The sequence below is a fragment of the Salvia hispanica genome, chromosome 6 (assembly GCF_029641045.1).
Source record: "Salvia hispanica isolate PSC_SH4W2 chromosome 6, Shi_PSC_v1, whole genome shotgun sequence".
NCBI classification, from domain to species: Eukaryota; Viridiplantae; Streptophyta; class Magnoliopsida; order Lamiales; family Lamiaceae; genus Salvia; species Salvia hispanica.
In genome coordinates this window covers 27,041,217-27,060,744 of record NC_142697.1, presented here as the reverse complement: position 1 = coordinate 27,060,744, position 19,528 = coordinate 27,041,217, and the positions used below count along the sequence as shown (strand labels likewise).

The 19,528-nt window shown below is 32.8% G+C and overlaps 1 protein-coding gene and 2 pseudogenes across 4 annotated transcripts; all 3 read right to left on the bottom strand.

The window, feature by feature from the left end:
- Positions 1-3,977: 3,977 nt before the first annotated feature.
- Positions 3,978-5,413, bottom strand: LOC125203616 (putative 2-oxoglutarate-dependent dioxygenase AOP1.2; annotated as a pseudogene).
- A 5,611-nt stretch (positions 5,414-11,024) lies between these two features.
- LOC125205005 (uncharacterized) lies at positions 11,025-13,798 on the bottom strand. 3 transcript variants are annotated; one of them, XM_089060363.1, is made up of 4 exons: positions 13,698-13,798; positions 13,568-13,614; positions 12,081-12,544; positions 11,025-11,903 (listed from the first exon to the last, which is right to left on the bottom strand). In XM_089060363.1, exons 3-4 carry the CDS (start codon positions 12,540-12,542, stop codon positions 11,163-11,165), a joined length of 1,203 nt encoding a protein of 400 aa, XP_088916489.1. In that variant the 5' UTR covers positions 12,543-12,544; positions 13,568-13,614; positions 13,698-13,798; the 3' UTR covers positions 11,025-11,162. The 3 variants fall into 3 exon arrangements, with proteins under 3 accessions (XP_088916489.1, XP_088916490.1, XP_047959744.1); XM_089060364.1 differs by having other exon boundaries at positions 13,568-13,624; positions 13,698-13,777; XM_048103787.2 differs by lacking the exons at positions 13,568-13,614; positions 13,698-13,798 and adding an exon at positions 12,809-13,560.
- Positions 13,799-17,742: 3,944 nt separating this feature from the next.
- LOC125207927 (putative 2-oxoglutarate-dependent dioxygenase AOP1) lies at positions 17,743-19,345 on the bottom strand (annotated as a pseudogene). Its single transcript, XR_016133040.1, has 3 exons — positions 18,933-19,345; positions 18,308-18,632; positions 17,743-18,188 (listed from the first exon to the last, which is right to left on the bottom strand). The product of XR_016133040.1 is annotated as a putative 2-oxoglutarate-dependent dioxygenase AOP1 (transcript).
- Positions 19,346-19,528: the final 183 nt, after the last annotated feature.

The window sequence follows — 19,528 nt, the reverse complement described above, 5'->3', positions numbered from 1 at the left end:
GTATGTATGGACTCGTTTATATATATTGTTGGATGGTGATATGAATATATTTAATTAAGCGTCTCTTGGATTCAAATGTGCAAGACTCTTGTCATTCCATTCATAATTAAGAGTCTCTTGAATTCAAATATACAAACTCTTCCTATTGTCATAATTAAAAATGACATTACGTGTTCCACGTAAATCCCTTTCACATAGCGTTTTTAACTTTTTATTCAGTTTTCGTGTTAGAATGAGAACAGTCTCAATTCTTGATTAATGCATATCAGTATGAAACTGCTGATTAAAACTTTAGTGCATGGAAAAAAATTATTCTTTTAATCTCATTAAATGTATTGTAATGTTACTTGACTAAATATGTATATGAAAACTGACGGCGTTTAAATGTACAAATTTATTAATAGATTTAGTTCTAATTAAATTAAATTTTTAATTTAAAAAGGCATTATTGTAAATATTCCCAAAACTCGCCGTTTATACATGTATAGATAGTTAATGATTATCTTTAACTGATCCTTTTGTATTACTTAATAGTATTAATAATTAAACAGTACTATAAAATTAATTAGCAAATTACATGATTAAAACATATATATAATTAAATAAATATGAAAGGAAATATTCCTAAAATTTATCCCTACAAAACGTTGTCAATCTTACAATTTACTATGTAATCTTTCGTTTCAAAATTGAGAAAATAGTGTATATATGGAGTATATTATTCTATAGTTTTATGGATTATATATTAAATTACTTAATTTGTCACTAATTAACATTACTAGCATTAAAAGATATGACAAGATAGTCTCTCTATTTAATTTAATTTTCAAATTATATAAAAAGGAAATGGTTTCCAATATTTAGTTGAGTTTTCATCTTTTGGGGCTTGATGGAATTAATAAAAGAAAAATATAGCATTTTGTTTATAATTGATTCGTTGCAAATTAAATAAGTCACGATTTACATTATACGCCTTCAATATTTTACATTAAATCAGTCATAATTTACATTATACCAAATTTCAAATTATATCAACCACATCATATGCATTCCATATTCTTTTATTTTTTTTAATCAACATAATTATTCCATATCTCCATATTTCATATTATACACATTCCACTATAAAGTCAATTTACTTAATTTAATTATGTACTGCATTTAATTTTTTATTAATAAATTTGAAAATTTTGTTTTTAATATTGAACTACACACATAATCCACATAATACCCATATCTGTACACATAATTATACTCATATTCCATGATTAAGTCAATTTAATTATGTATCCCATTTAATGTTTTACCAATAAATTTGTAAAATTTTTTATTTTGTAATAAATTGAATTTATATACAAAACTTAAATTTATATGTATACAAAGTTTATATGTGTCACTGAAGTATGATATAATACTATGAAAAATAGAAAAATGTGTGCGACATTTTAATATTTAATTTTTGGTTATACAATCTGTAACAATTCTACGGTGAGTTGAAAGTTGAAACTATGATTTAATTTAACCTTTTGATTTAAAATAATGTAATCGGTGTACCAAATGTTGTTGGTGAAAAAAGTTTTATGTCTTTTGTAATTATGTGCAATAAAGTTAAACATATTAGTAATTAAAGACCTTTTATTGTGAATGTGAATTTACGAAAGTTCCAATGTGCAATCAAAAAGTTCACAGGTATAACAATTTGATAGTACTATATAATAGTACTAAAGTTCACATGTATCAATAATACATGATTACGTACTTATTTGATTACTATAAATATTGTCATATGCGCATCGCGCTGGGCTGAAGTACAAATTTACTAATCATATGAATGTCATTTGATTGACAATTTAATGTGATTTGGGCACAACACTCCAAGAGTTTAGTCCATGAGGCTAAAGTGTAGCACCGACTCAATGACATAGTGTTCACTGGTGATCGAAGTTAAATCAATCCCCAAAGGGTTTAGTAATCCATAGGGTTCGGTTGTAGTACCGACTTAGCAACATAGTTTACAATTTAACAACACTGTGTAATGTACTTTTTGCTATGCAATATTCTATATAAAATATAAAATATTAACTATATAGATTTAAAATATTAAATAGATGAGTTAAGAACATGTGATTTTTTAAGCGATGTTCGATTGTAATGTTCAAAAATTAAAATTTCATGAAATTCAAATCACTTTATTATATATTGCAAGATTTGATTATGTTTTTATTGATTTTGATTAGAGAGCTTAAAAGATATAAATATAATGGAGAATTAAAATTATGAAATTATTAAAATCACAACGGTAAACTAAATTAATATTAATATGATATATTTAGTATAAACAATTGATTTTGTTGCAAAGTGTATTTTATAAAGAAACGGAGAAAGCATCAATCATATAGCTATAAAATGTGAAATAGATGATTTAAGAATACAAGAATTATTTTAACGAGATTCGACTGTAGCATTCCAAACATAAAACAAATTAAAGAAATTGAAAATTTAAAAATTAAAGAAACAAAATCAAAATTACATATTTTAACGGGATTCGACTGTAGTCATACGTTTATATTACATATTTCATCGTGATATATCAAAGTAATATTAATCGTTAATAACTTATATTCAATTCGTTGTACATTGTATATTAATAGTAATTTTCCTATATTGTAAAGTTTCAAAGTGACTAAATCATTTATTTTTACGACAAAAAGTAATAGTAGTACTACTCACAATATTTTATAAAACTTATCGTGAATAGATATCATTCATATTTAAAGAATAATACTACTCTAAATTTGGAAGAAATATTGTGGAAATGTGTCATTAAGAAAATTAAAAATTCAATTCGTTGTACTTTGTATATTAATAGTAATTTTCCTATATTGTAAAGTTTCAAAGTGACTAAATCATTTATTTTTATGACAAAAAGTAATAGTAGTACTACTCATAATATTTTATAAAACTTATCGTGAAGAGATATCATTAATATTTAAAGAATAGTACTACTCTAAATTTGGAAGAAATATTGTGGAAAGGTGTCATTAAGAAAATTAAAAAAACGGAAGAATGGGAAGGGATTAATAAAATTGTATTATTGATGTATTATCGTAGAGTTTTGTATAGTAGGGAATGTTAATGTCATAATATGATACATGCAAAAATATTACTATGCTAAACAAATTGCAATAAAAATGATAATCTATTTCGAAAGGAATTTTTTATCATATGTTTATGATTAACAAATGCATACCTTATTATTGATCTTCTAGGGGAAATACTCTGAAGAATTTTCGCATATCAACGTCGAAATATACATCTTTTGTTGATTTAATCATCCGTTGCCAAAGAGAAAGTTTGGAAAGTGTAATTGGTGTAAGACTTGAGAGAAGATTCGGAGTAGTAATTGATTTTGTGTAATTGTAGTAGTTATTGCTTTTATAGATTTGTAGGTGAATATTTATTCTTAAGTTTTGTACTCTGTTTGTACTAACTTAGTTGGTACATAACTTTTTTATATGAAATCTTAAAGTAATCTCTCCAGTCTTAACTAGAGAGAGTATGTTTTTCTTATAAATTTATAAGAAAATATATATTCTTAAATATTGTATTCATAAATATTGTACTCTCTTTGTCTCAATTATGTTGGTACAAAACTTATGGGCGCAGAGTGTGTTAAAATAATTTCCTTTATTCATATCTCGCACGAATTATATGATTTACTATGAATTTCATCAGCTGCGCAACGCCATGGGGATATCTTAAAATAATCTCCTTAGTCTTAACTAGAGAGAGTATGTTTTTCTTATAAATTTATAAGAAAATATGTATTCTTAAATATTGTACTCCCTTTGTCCCAATTAAGTTGGTACAAAAATTTTGGGCACGGAGTGTGTTAAATAATTTCCTTTATTCATATCTAGCACGAATTATATGATTTACTACGATTTTTTTCAGCTGCGCAACGCGCGGGGGATATACTAGTAGTAATCAAAAGGCTTGTAGAGCAAAGAGTGATCTTCATTCACCAACTATTCTGGAGTCTTAATCATGCACCCTTCTTTCGCAACCGTAAACAATCCGATAGAGTATCGAGCTTCATCCCCGCTCACCACCACCCTATGGATTGGAGCATGCAGTCGCCCATTTATCCATGCCTTTAAATGACGTGTATCGATGAATTAAAATACGAGATTCATTACAAATGAAAAGGCCAAAAAATTATAAAAAAATTATGATCTCCATTTATGAAAAAATAGTCTCAACAGTAGATGACGCATATTTTAACGAGAAATTAATGAAATGAAGGAAATACATGTTATGAGTACGTTGTAAAAAAGTGGAAAAATAAGATTATTTTTTGTAAACGAGGATTGTAGTAACATACATGGAAAGTGGTCCCGACTATGACAACGAATAAATCGAGTGATGTTGGATCTGCAGGGATCCAAGTTTTGCCATCTTTGGTAAGAAACTCCAAACCGTTAACATGATTGAGCTGATGCAATGTGTTGATGATGTTCTTTCTGTATGGGAAAATAATCCGAGCGTTGAGTGAGGCGTTCGAGGTGCCTCGTACTTCTGGAAACGACAGACGTAATCTGTGGAGTTGATGTGTTCGTCTATGTATTTTTCCAGTCCAAGACTCTCCAGAACCATCCGCCTCACAATCTTGTCTAGTTCAAACAGTTTCTCACAGTATAACTGTATATCTTTGTTGTTACAATAGTACAATCAAGAAGGAAATAATATGTCTTAATGCACAAATTTTTTAGTCAAAATTTAATGTTAGATGAAAACATAAAATATAAGGCACCCCAATTGATATTTGCAAATAAACACAAACAATATTCAACAAAAATTAAAGTAAAAAAGAAACTATGCAGAACACTAGTACATAAGTATCATAAGCGAAACTATTATATGAATCTCAGTAGTCAATTCATCAAAAGTTAGCAACATTAACCTTTTTAGTATATCCACGTGTATTAAAAATGGTGATCAATATGATAATATTAATAAATTAAACAAAAAAAGGATTAAACCTGAAAGTAGGATTGCCTTGCCACATGAGATTGGTGAAGGTGTCGACTACGTGAGACGAGAGGGCGCCATCGATGCCCATACTTTCTATGAGTGGACCGATATTGTTTTAGCCAACATAGCCATGTAAAGGTTTGTGTGAATTTTTGTTAAGTAGTTTGATGGCTAAAGGGAGATCGAAAAGTTGTCGAATTCCATCACTAATTAATTTCCTCAACTCAAGAGGAATAATGTTATTGAATGTAGCTTCAAAACACCCATATTCTTGAAGGAATTCTCGAATTTGGAATTTGGTTGATTCCCACCTTGGAGAATCATTTTCTCCTAGATTGCTCAAATCAATCAAAGGGAAATTCATTCTTACACAACCCATTTTTATGAATAAAACCCTAGATAGCTCTCTTCTTGTAGGAAAACTCAAATGATCTTGGTTGTAGTTATGGTATAATTTCCATTTTATAGGACTATTTATAGATCACAAAATGAACTAGTTTGGCGGGTTAATTATGCATTAAAAGCTTATTTGGTAGGGATGGGTAAGCATGAATACTTGCCAAACATAGATAGGAATTACCACAACCAACTCTATACTGTTTTAATAATTTATACTTTAATTTAATCTTGTTTAAATTACATTCCCTCAAATAATTTATATTATTTGAAAATCATCCATTACTACAATTAAAATAATAGGAATATAAATGATTTAATTCTCTAAATAATTTTTTTTAATTTATCGTACTATTTTTTTAAAAAAATATTTAAAATTATTCAGCCGGTTTCGCCTACTTTAGTCATAGGCCTGAATTTAGAATAGGTTAATATTTTATTGCATTAAAATAAGATATTGATTAAGCTGTTCTGAATGGTTTGGCCTTTTGGGTTATAATTTAGTAGGCATATTTTGTCTTGTGTAATTTAGTATACACATTAATATGGGTTTGGTTCTAATATTGACTACACATTATGTTCGTAATTGAGACCTTCAATAAATGCCTCAGTTATAAACCAAAAGAAAGTGGTGACATTATTACATTGTTTTCAAATATCGTATTAATATTGTGAAAATAGGACATTTTTTCTTAATCAGAGGTTAATATATTGATCTCCAATTTTGGAAATTGAACAACTTTAAATTCTTGGCTAACTATTTCTCTTGCATATAATGAGACTAGTAATTGAGACCTTCAATAAATACCTCACGTATAAACCAAACTAAAGTGGTGACTAGGGGGGCTTAAACGGTTCTTCAGTTCTTGGTTATTCGGAATTAAAATCGGAACTGTCCGGTTAATTGTGAAACCGGAAATTCGGTTCCGGTTCCAACTTTTTAAATAGAACCGGAGCCGACCGATTCCTACCAGAACCGAATTATAATTCAATTTTATTTTTTTATAATATAATATACTAATAAATCTAATTTAATTGAATTAAATTAAAATAGTTTGAAACATTGAGTCATTTTTAGTTAAACGGTGTTAGATTTGCGAGCTCTGTTTTCTGAAATATTTAAATGTTTAAACCGTGACTTTGAATCTACAATTATTTATCCAATCCATTTTTCATGAACTAACTATAATGAGTAGGACATCATAAGTTTGTTTTTAATTTATAAAAGAACTTTTACAATTACAATATCATTTAATATAATAAAATTTTTACTTTATAACAGATTTGTGTAACAATTCATTTAACATACGATTTTAACTTGTTTGTGAATAATTTATTAAGTGTTCCGTTATAAACCAAAAAGTCACCAAAATGGTAAGATCGTCATTCTGTTATCATATCATAATTTTCATGTTTTTTTTATATCAATATAGTGTATTACAAGTCCAGAGCCTTTGTCCTAGGGGCAAAGAGTTTAGACATTATTGTATGAGGTGTCGAATTCAAGCCCTCTTGACATCAGTTGTAATTTCCTCCTTTCTATAGGAATTTATTAGTAATTCCCTCCTTTATATAGGAGTTTATTTTATATATAAAAAAACATAGTACGTTGCGAATATCAACAAAGTGACATGAGAATTTTATATATATAAAAAACATAGTACATTACAAATATCAACAAAATGACATGAGAATCTCAGCACAAGTAACAGAAAATATCTACCATGTGCAGTTTTATTGAAATAAATATCAGCAAATTTTATCATTCGATCGTCGTCGGATCATATGCAATTAACATCTCGTTAGAATCCTTATAAAATTACCTTTAATTGGATATATTTTTTGCGAGAAAAATAATTTAAATCGAGAGAGTTACGTAAATTTGAAATTCAATTTTCGGTTTCGATTTTTATATTTTTTGGGTTTGGTTCGGTTTGGATTTTAAACTAAATTATGTTTTTCGGGTTTGGTTCGGTTTGAGCAAAAACCGAACCGAAACCCGAATGATCACCCCTACCGTAGAATCAATACTTATAACTATTTAATGTATACAAATCGTTCCTACTATTCCTAAAACTTGAACTTATTTCAAAAGGTATTCCTTCAATATTCAATAATACTAGTATTAAAGTTACTACCTATTTTTGTGTTTATGAGAACTATTTCATTTTTCTTTTAAGACAACGCCTCATACTATATTGTAATATACTTTATATTTCAATCTTATAGTAATTTGGATCGTACAACCACCACACGAGAATTGTCCATGCCTGCACACTTAATCTTCCAATTCCGACAGTTTCTCCGAGAAGGACTCCACACTCTTGCTGGTAAAAACAAAACTGAATTAAATGCATGGGACGTATATATGTTGATGATTCGTACAGTTAATTAAATCCATGGATCTAATTCTAAATCGTGAAGTATTGCAGCAATCAATACTAAGTGACAAAAAATATTAAACTTAATTACATTGGTTTATTAATTATATAATTTCTGTCATTGTCATATCTATATATCAAGCATTTAGAAAAATGACAATATCGATTTCTTTTCAATGATTCTTGTGTTAATATTGCGATTGAGTTAATTTTAAAATAAGTTAGAGAAAAAAAATAAATGAATTTAACTAACTCAAAAAAAATTAATTAACTGTAAAATTCATCAAATAAAAATGAAAAAAATATATAAAACCTCTTAATTTAAAATGCAATAGTATAAAACCTAATGAAAAAAAAGGATTTAATGAAAAAAGAATGCTGATACAAGGATCTAACCAAAAATTTGTATAAAGACTTAATAAAATAAAATGTATTAGTACAAGGACATGAGATGTGTTTTTCCTAGAAAAATCTATAATTTGAACGGTGGAGTTTACTTTCTTAAGCCATTGCTTGCTATATTAGAGGTGGATAACTAATCAGTTTAAATAAAAATATAACTCATTCTGTTTTCTAAAAAATAAGAACTTTGGAAATGGTACGAGCTTTAATACAAAATTAATAAAGTAAGAGAGAAAAAGAGAAAAAATAGATAATGGAAGAAAGAGGAAGGAAAAAGTAGTGAAATTAGTGTTAGTGGATTGTGGGATTCATTTTCTAAAATGAAAAATTTCTATATTCAGTAAATGCAACTAATAAAAATTATTTTTAAGAAACAAATGAATGTAATATTGATCTTGGGTTCAAATTGCATGTGTCCATGTAGTTTTCATCTCATGTGGTCCAATGTAGAATTTTGCACCTTAAAAAGACGGTGTTGTGATCTCAATTGATGTCATTATAGTATACTCTTTTCTTCCTTTCGTTATTAAATATCTTTTTTTTTAATTCTTCCGCCAATGAAATCTCATTTCATTTTTAATTTTTTAATAAGTGAATTTCACATTCAACTAATCCATTTTACTAATATTTTATTATAAAATGTGGGAACCGAACCTTTTGGGAAATAAAGTTGTTTTAATTTGCGAAATGGAACGATTTAAATTCTATTTGTAATAGTATGTTTTAAGGTTTCCATTTGGCGACGGAAAATAGAAGAGAGTGTGAAAGCTTTTATTTTTTTTACTTTTATTGTATAATGTAATTTTTTAAATATTTTTTTTGACTTTTAAATCGTTTGCTAAATGACAGTGAAGTGAATATTCATCTTCCTTCTGATATTGTTTTATCTTATGCTGAAGATTCTCTTAAAAAAGATTTATCCTTCTTATATAGATCTGAAGACTTGAGCAATTGTTTGCAAGATCGTGCTATACTCACTCCTATACTGGACGTTGTTGATGAGGTTAACAAGTTCTTGATTTCGTTGGATTAGTTTCAGGGTCGAGTATTTTTGAGTTCTGATAGCATTTCAAATTCAAAATTTAAAATTATTTATTTGATCAAATTATTTGTTTTTTTTTTTCTATTGGATGTAATAGTATATTTTTCTTTATTTATATCTCTTATTCTTTTTCATCCACGCATATCTTATTGGTGCTAATTCTTTTGTTTAATATTACTACAGTCATATTATATATTAAAATTGTATACTGCACATGAAATGGTTCAGTACAGTATCTTGATGGAAGTACAAATTTCTTTTCGATGTTGTTTATAATGTTATGGATACTCTTTATAATTAGTTTATATTATGTATATATATAATCTTTATATTATTTACTCTATTATTTTAATATATTTGGCTGTTAATATATCTTCATTACTTGAAAATCTTTTGTTCCGTGCACAGCACGAGTGTTAACACTAGTTAAATATAAAAGTAGGACTCACACTTCATTAGCTTTTACTATCCATTTTTCTTTATAAAGTCTAATAATTTCTTAAAATCTGAACCGATCAATCATGTGACATTTAATCATAGGCGGATGGAGTATTATTAATTTTATTACATACATTTATTTTATAAGCTTATGAGACTGTCTTTATAAGATAATTAAACTTAGAGCTGCGACACATTTTCAAAGAAGTTAATAATGAGGCAGAAGTACATCGATCTTATAATATTGTAACCTTTACACATACTATAGAACCTTTACAATCAGTCTCAACTGCGGTTGTGAAATCAGCGACTCTAAACGTAAATTTAATGGAGTTTTTTTTTTACCATAATGGTCTAGCGATGGGATCAATCTATAATGGAGCAAATATAGATGAATTATCTATCCTACCAAACATGATAGTATTTCATTTTAACCTTGAGAGACGCGGTTTCATTTAAAAACCGGAACCACTATTCTGATTTTAAACCGAACCGATAGTTCTGATTTAACCGTGAATCCTTAATAGGTGAAGAGTGGAAATCGAAACTTTAAATATCATTTAGACTACATGGCAAAAGATAAAACAACGTTAGATTTTTGGACCACTTTCGTACAATTATTATGAATAGATTATGGAATAACTAATAATTAAATACTCGATTACTACATGATTACTGAATATTTAAATTGCTTATAATTATATAAGTTAAGATGCAATCAAACTGAAAATTGTCCGTTGTGATGTATAAAATGGTATTTAAGTGAAAGGGATCAAAATTTTGCAAAGTATCCACAGTGTGTATAGTGCATACCATACCTCATAATTGGGATCCAAATCATCAAATCCATTAAACTCTCCATGGGCTCATTTAACTTTACAAGAGAGTAAGGGGTCCAGTTACATATACAATAGAACCTTTACAATCAGTCTCAAGTCTCAACTGCGGTTGTGAAATCAGCAACTCTAAACGTAAATTTAATGAAATTATTTTTGTTACCATAATGGTCTAGCGATGGGATCGATCTATCCCTCACCTCGCTGCATAACTAAAGCGGTTGAATAAAGTTTAAGCTCACCAAGAACAATCAGACCAAATATAGATGAGTTATCTATCCTACCAAACATGATAGTATTTCATTTTAGCTATTGGATAATAAATTGTGCTACTTATAAGTTCACATGCTAGATATATATAATAAATGTGAATCCGGTGAGTTTTCCAAATCTTAGCTCTAATCATTCCAGTATTTTCTTTTTTGGAGACCAATGTGACCCAAATCTATAAGCCCAATCATTTTTTGGAGAATCATCAGTTCCTAACCCATCAACTTGTATTCGCAATACTAATACTGATACTCCTACTATGTTCTTGTATTCATAATACTAATACTAGGTGGATCGCTTATAAATTTATATACCAACTCAGTTCCGTTTCATCGTCATATTCGATTAATTAAATTAAAACCTTCAAAGCTCTGCTTCTTCATCAGCATGAGTCCCCGCAAACAAGTCCACCGCGTACGCATCAAACGCCATGACCGGATACTCAATCTGCCCAACCGAAGGCAAATCCGGATGATCCGTCCTCTCATAAACCAACCCACGGGCCGCCTCCTTCATCACGGGCATCCACCACCAGTAGTTCTGCTCTTGCTGCTCGTCTATAGGCAGATCCGGTGATGGCGAAATCCTCTCTATGATACCGTCCACATCAAGATCCTTAAACTTCTCCGAAGCACCAAGAAGATCACAAGCCCCCTTCGCCCCCTCCACCACGAAATGGCTGATGGCATCCCCGATCCTGATCATGAAAGCCGGCGTCCGGAGATACGCCTTGATCATTTTCTCGTGGAGTGTCTTGAGGAACGCTTGGCCAATTGGGGTCATCAGGATATGCCGACGACAGAGCTTGATCCCTACGCCCCTCCCAATCACCTTCCCCTCCTCCCGCCCTTGGCTGTAGGCTTGAATCCTCACCCTCTCTAGCTCCTCCATGTGATCGGCTCGTTCCTTTTCCAAAGTAGTCGACAATGCCCTGATTTCAGCCCCGGCCATATGCAAAGCTGTCGCAGCAGAGACGAGATCTTTGTCCTTGGAAAGGGTGCACTGGTTCTGTTGCTCAAGATGAGATTTTAGCTCCTTGATCTCGTCCTTTAGGCTCTTGTACTCCTCTGCGCGTTCATACAGCACTTCCGAGGCCACGGTGGTCTACAAGAAGCAATGATGAAAGTAAGCGAAATGTTAGGCCTGTTTAGTTTCCTAGTTTTGCCAATAAAAAGATCCTTAAATGCTCGCAACATAGTGTTATAAAAATCTACAAATTATCTTCAATTTGTCATATCAAGGCAAGCAAACCAAACGAGAAAAACCGAAGGAAATTTTTACCTTCATCCGGTAACCAGATACCATGTCTTTTAGCTTGGAGGAGGGTAGTTTCCTCAACTCTGCCAAATCCTCGTCTCGAGGAACGGTCTCCCAGAAGGCCGTGTATTGTGCATCCGATAACCTTAAGGCATGGCCGGGGAAGATACTATTAAAGGGCTTGTTAAGAGCCACCGGCTGCAGGTGTGACGGCCTTTTTCCTTGGAAAGCAGAGGACTCCCTCTCAACAGATATCACCAATGACCTCTTTTGGCCAGAGAGGGCCTTCTTCCTCTCCGAGTGTCTCTCCTCCCGAATGGCAGAAGGAGAAGTGTCTTCACCCAACATGAGCTCGGGCGCTCGAGGACTAGGTGACGGTTCGTTTGACAAATCCACCAGTTCAAGATCCTTGGTGAGAGGAGGAAGAGGCTGCAGTTCAGCGTGGGCAAGCCTCCGTTTATCAGCAAGGATCTTTTGCCAAGACATTGCTGAAAATGAAAGGAAAAGATGAAAGTGTTATTGACACCTAAATACAGAAAATACACCAAAATTGTGCATGTTTTTAATTTCTATATTCAACTCTGCAATGATCTTTTGCCAAAACAGTGTTGAAAAGAAAGCAAAACAGAGACATTGTTGATAAGAAAGTAAAGCATAAAAGGCTATTCCCACCCAAAAAGAAAGCAAGCATAAAAGGCTATTATTCCCCACCAAATTAAACAGAATTTGGTATGCATTTGCATTCGGATTACCCATATCGACAGACCAGTTATGGTTCACGAAGAGGCCATGATAGATGAGAGCGTTCTCATCTGTGACAACACGAAGCAAACAGAGATGCTTCTCATCAAAAGAGGCGTTAATGGCAGCCAGAACTGACCATTCATGCTTACTAAGATTATCTACACTCGGAGTATGTATCTCCCTAAGCTTCACATGCCACCGAACCTCATGAAACGGCCAGCTATGGCCGCTCCGAGGCCTGACGAAGAAGTAATTCTTCATCCAGCCGCTACCAACGCTGGGGATTTGGCCGTAGAAATGGGCGGGGCTTTCCGAATTTGTCTTGAAGCAGTAGAATTCGCCCATGACTTTGACGCCGTGGCAGATGTGGAAGAGGCGAGAGGTGTCGGCGAGGCCGTGCTCTCTGAGGAGAATGTGGAAGAAGAGAGCTCGGCGAATGGAGGAAGGATGGAGCTGATTTATCGGAATTTGGTAGAGACGAGACAGATCTGAGAGAAAGGGGCAGATTGGGAAACGGAGGCCGGCGTCGATTTGTTTCTGCCAGAATACCATGGCGGGAGGCTCTGCATCGGAAGGCCTATCGTCGGAGCTAGGGCATTCTATGTGAAATTTGGGAGGATTTCGCAGCTGTGATGTGAGTTTTTCCAGATCTATGGCGGTTTTCTCAAACGATTGTTCTTCACCACGCATGATCCTAGGGTTTTGATGGCTAGTTTTTACGAGCTATGATGAATCATGAAATTGAGAGAAGTAGTGAGAAATGATACCTGAAATTTCTCGAGAAGCAGAGAGAGAAAAAGGTGAGAAATTGCACCTGAAATTTTCTAGCAGTAGAGAGAGAGTGAGAAACGATGCCTGGAAATTTCGGAGAAACAGAGAGAGAGAGAGAAACGGTACCTTGAATTTTTGGAGAAGTAGAGAGAGAAACGGAGTGGAAAAGCTCTCGTTGGAGGAGAAAAAATGCAGACGAAATCGGAGGTTTTGGGTTTTGCAGAAAATGGTATGGTGAAGAAAAGATGGGCGAAAGATGAGTTGGAGGGAAGGAAACTGCAGCAATCCAATCAGTAGCGGACACGTGTAGGGGTGGGATTAAGAATCTATCATGATGGTTGTATGAACGGCTCAAATTGAAAAGTTGGTCATGCATGAATGCATGCAATTTGACCTTCGTTTACTGTGTAAAGTAGCTATGCCTATGTCTATAATCTTGCATATTTATGTAGTATTTCGGGCTTAGCTGTGGGTATTTTTTAATGAATAAGGTACACAGAATAAATTTATAAAGTGATGTCATTTTATTTAAAGTTTGATAGGTCAGAGCATCTGCAGCAGCGGTACAAAAAAAGTCCGAGACACGGCGCTGCTCTTAGTTAATAGCACGTCCGTACTGCTGATCAACCCTACATGACACGATTTGATTGGTCAACGGCTTAGCCAATGGCAAAATTAACTTTTCTCTTTTTTTAAAAAAAATAAATAATTCAAAATAATACCAAAAATTAAAAAATATATATTTTTGGATTCCCAAAAAATAGAGCCGTTTATGGACGTTTTTTTTGGATTTTTTTGATTTTTTTTATCTCAAAATCATCTATAAATACACACATTCATCATCCACTTTTCACATCAAATTATCTCTTATTCATACTTTTTCATACTAAATCATCTACATCTTCCTCTCTCACCCAAACCCTCTCTAAAAAATTCAAAAATAGATTTCACCGATCTCATTGCGGAAGCGGAGCGCGAAGAACAAGAATACCATAAACAATATCGTGCCGCCTATGAAGCCTATGTCGCCGCCAATAACCCCGCCCCTCCTCCTCAACCAACTAGATCAAAACGTCGCTACATCCATCTTGATCGGGAGGGAGCCCACGAAAGGCTCGTTGCCGACTATTTTTCCGACCAGCCGCGGTATCTAGAAGATTACTTTCGGCGCCGTTTTTACCTGTCAAAATTTTTGTTTATGCGTATTGTCGACACGTTGTCCACCCGTGTTGAATACTTTCAATCAGGTGTAGACGCAACCGGTCGGCAAAGTCTCTCGGTATTGCAAAAGTGTACTTGTGCCATCCAGATACTTGCTACTGGGCAAACGGCTGACCTCTTCGATGAGTATTTGCATGTAGGTGAGTCAACTGGAATCCTATGCCTAAAATTTTTTTGCGACGGCGTTCGTTCTGCTTTCGGCGAGGAATTCCTTCGAGCACCCACCACCGAAAATTGTCAACGGTTGCTTCATCTTCACGAAACAGTCCACGGTTTTCCCGGTATGCTAAGCAGCATTGACTGCATGCATTGGAAATGGAAGAATTGCCCGACTGCTTGGAGGGGCCAATACTTAAGCGGCCACAAAGGCTAAGAGCACAGATGTGGGTGTTGTGCTCTTAGCTAAGGACAATGAGTAAAAGTGGGTCCGGACCCACTTCCGTGCTCTTAAATAAGAGCACGGAAGGGATGCTCTTAGAGCATCTCATCCATGCTCTTTGGCAAGAGCACAACACCCACATCCATGCTCTTTCACAAGGATATGCTCAAGGGTTCCACCATTATATTATTCAATTTAAATAAAAACATTTTCAAAATATTAAAATGCATTAAAAATATCCAAAATAGTATTACTAATTACTAAAAAAGTAAAAATTACATAATTAAAATCCTATAAATTAAAAATTACATAATTAAATTCATAAAATTAAAAAAAAAAAAACTACTACTCATGGCCGAAATGATATCGTTGATATCCATTTTTTAATTTAGAGAGGATTTGAGTAAGAGAGAAAGATATAGATGAGTTGTATGAAAAAATGGATGATGAATGCATGTATTTATAGATGATTTTGGGATTAAAAAAATTCAAATTTTTTTTAAAAAAAAGGGTAATAAAACGGCAATATTTTTGGGAATCCGAATTTTTTTTATATTTGGTATTATTTTTGATTTTTTTTAAAAAATGAAAGAAAATGCCAACGGCCAATAGAAACACGCCACGTTGCCCTACTCAGCGGCACGGACGTGCTCGATGCATCGAGCAGAGCCGTGCCGTCGGCAAGAGCAGAGCGGCGGACAGGGGCATGTCGTGCCAACGGCACGAATGCCGTCCTTCCCCACAAGCACCAAAGTTGTTGACTAATTACATAATTAAAATAAATTAATAATTGTATATTTAAATTAGAATAAATTATTAGTTTAAATATTTATAAAGAAATTTTAAAATTATTATAAAACTAAAATTCGGTAAATATTTAAAATATATATAAACAAATTCCCCTAAAAAGGTTGAGGAAGATTATCTCAATTTCCCACTTGTCACAAAAATGGGCATAATAAATTTCGTGCTTCTTCATTCAAGTGAGGAAATTGGTTATAAATGAACATAACCCTTCGAGGAGAACCATCCTTTTCCAATCACTTTTATCTTGCTTTTTTCGTATTCAATTACTCCCTTAATTTCCTTTTTCGTTATCTTTTTATATATCATTTCTCATTCAGTCCTCTTTTTCATAGTCCATTCGTCCCATGATAAGAGTCCTATTTTGTCATTTCAATCCATCCCATAAAAAATTCGTTATCTTTTTATATATCATTTCTCATTCAGTCCTCTTTTTCATAGTCCATTCGTCCCATGATAAGAGTCCTATTTTGTCATTTCAATCCATCCCATAAAAAATGTCATATTTCACTTTTGCAATAAATGATAATAAGGCTTCACATTTCACCAATTTATTTTAATCACATTTTATTATGAAATTAGTACGAAATATATAAATAAATGAGATTTAGATTCCAATAACTTATCCAACTCACTCATCTTTACATTTTTTAAAACTTGTGTCATAACTAAATAAGTTTCCCCACTGCAGGAATGAAGAAGTATTCATTCATCTACTATTCTATAAACTTACACACCTGAGATTCTAGAAAATATTTACTATTCAATATATTTTTTATTTACTTTTTCCTGAAATATCATGTCGACTAAAAAATGTGTCATCTTAGTCGGGACGGATGGAGTACTTGAAAGATTGGTTGCCCTGAGGCCACTTGAGGGTGGTGAAGCTCTGAGCTCCTTCGAGACTCGAGAGTGTCCGCATAGTTGATGCCTAAGGCTTCGTGAAGGGGCGCAATGGGGATTTGACCCATGTATATGGCATGGTTTTTCATTGATGTTTTGGATTTTAATTTGAAGAGGAAGATCAAGAAGGTATGGAGTTGCTTTGAAGATGGATTTGTGGAGTTATACGTGTGAGATCTTGTCGTATAATGCTACAAACAACCATAGTTTTCAAAGGCTTTTCTTATGTTTTTTGGAGGCAGATGTCCAACAATTTGAGTCTGGCTTCATTTCTGGATTGAAGTCTACTACTAGAAGCTGATTAGGGGTAGTTTCGGAACCCATTATTATTACTACTACTTTGTTTCTTTTTTTTTTTTGTTTCTGATTTTGAATATGTAAGTTTGGTTTCAGAAAAATGGTAGATTGTTATGGGTTTATATGGTAAGATATTGAAAAAAAAATACTAGTAGTATTAATTTACTTTTTGCATATTATTTTTTTTTTTGTCAAAAATAATATCAGTCGATTCGCTTGAGGGAATACTATTAATTTATTCGAATGCTTAATAAAAACGTTTCTGAAAAAGCAAAATAATTCTACTTTTAAAATAACAAAAATGGCAGTTTACTATAAATTCACTTATTTTAGTTAAGACTAATATTTACTAGGAAAATTGGCAGTTTAAAACCTGAAACAAAATCAAGGTGATAAAAGTTTATTAGTGTAATTCTTAATTTGAGATAAAAGAACTTATGAGGACCATATATAGATTATTAGATGTAATTTTAGACTTGTCAAATTACCTGATCCATTGAATTTTATTTTCTTGGAAATCCTACAATATCCTTCAACTTAATGAAAACAAAATTGTCATTCATAATGTTTCCAAAACAATATTTCCAATAGCAATACTTGACTTACATTTTTCAAACAACAACACTGGAAATCAACTTGCAACCAACACTAGAAAACAACTTGCAACCAACACTAGATTAACCAATACACACAACAGTTTATTATTTCCTTAAACACAACATTCAATTATGTAAAATTAAACCACACAAAAGATAATATTATTGTTAAACCCCACAATAGGTAGCAATAGCACTCTCTAGCTTTCTGTTTTCTTCTTGGCTGTAAAAATCAACATACTTGAGATGATCAAATGGCTTGTATCTCAGAGGATGTTCATCATCCACGAACTCATCGGGCGTCTCCACCATCTCCTTCTCCATGAATGAGAACTGCCCAAGTGAGTATCTTGCTGCTTCACTCCCTTCCATAGTCACTTTGTGATGAGGGGACTTTATCCTATTGTTGCTCCACGCCTATTCCAAAAAAAGTTCGTTAAAACGAGTCACTCATTCCCTTAAAATGCCGCATAAGAAGAAATAATATTGACGAATATATAGAAGAGACATGATCACTGCCAAGTTGATAAACTGACCATGATTGCATCACCGGCCATGACAACGATGGAGGAGAGAGGGAGGCCGCGGACGCTAAACCATTCGCCATCTTTGGCTTTGATCTCGAGGCCATCAACTTGGTTTTGATGGATAGTTGACATGAAACTTTTGTCTGTGTGAGACACAAATCCCATTTTGGTCTCACCAATCTTGGGCTCTCTGTACTTCATCAGTTTGCAGAGGTAGTTGGCAGATCCCTTGTACCACTCGTAGTGTTTTCCAACACCATAGCCCTCGAACACCATTCGCACAACGATCTTCTCCAGTTCCACTGCCAACTTTGTGTACGCAACTATATTTTCACTGGACAGTCATTTAAATCATGAAATTTGGTCAAATTTAGTTCTGTCCTATAAGATTTGAAAACAGTCCATTGGTGATGCTAAAATAAAAGTCGTTTCATTAAATAAAAGAGAAGAAAATTAATAAAAGTAACGACGCAAAAAAAAAGAAAATCAAAAGAGAGGAAGGAAGGACAATTACGAAAGAATATCACCAAAAGATATTATTTCGCACGCAGATTAGACAATTACGAAAAAATTGAAATTTTACCATTTGATACTATTTTGAATTCGAACAAGCAACACGAAAACATGCACGTACCAGAAGGTGGGGTTTCCGTTAGGCCACATGACATTTGAGAAATCTTGAACTCCTCGGTTGGTGTGGGCATCGTTGATGCCCATGCTTTCGAAGAGAGGAAGGAAGGGCATCTGGCCGACGTAGCCGTAGAGGGACTTATTAGGGGACTTGTTTAGGACCTTGGTTTGAGTTGGGAGAGAGAAGAGGCTTTGCAAGGATTCGAACACTTGTTTGTGTAATTCTTGGGTGAGTTTGTCGTAAATTGCTACAAAACAACCATATTTTTCTAGAGCATCAACTACTTTTTTTACATGTCTCCGACCATGATTCTGTCTCAGGGTTTGTGTTCTCGTCTGTGAATTCTATCACAGCAAGTTTGTGAACTGTCTCCGATCCCATGGTTGATTGATTGATCTTGTGTGTGTGAGAGAGAGAGAGAGTGTGTGTTTTCGATCAATTTCAAGAAACAATTAACACTTATTTATAACTTGATATTATAGTTAAATTATTATGATGGGCTGATTGATTAGAAATGTAAAAATTGAAAATGACAATTTCTGAGTTATATAAATGGTTGGTCGTGTTATACGTGAAACCAACATGAAGATTTTGTTTGT

Coding starts and splice junctions, on each gene's coding strand:
- LOC125205005 (XM_048103787.2), bottom strand. CDS start 13,490: ATGCGTGGTGAAGAACAATCGTTTGAGAAAACCGCCATAGATCTGGAA. Junction 12,545..12,808: donor TAACTGGTCTGTCGATATGG/GTAATCCGAATG, acceptor TTTCATTTTCAG/CAATGTCTTGGCAAAAGATC. Junction 11,904..12,080: donor TATCTGGTTACCGGATGAAG/GTAAAAATTTCC, acceptor TGCTTCTTGTAG/ACCACCGTGGCCTCGGAAGT.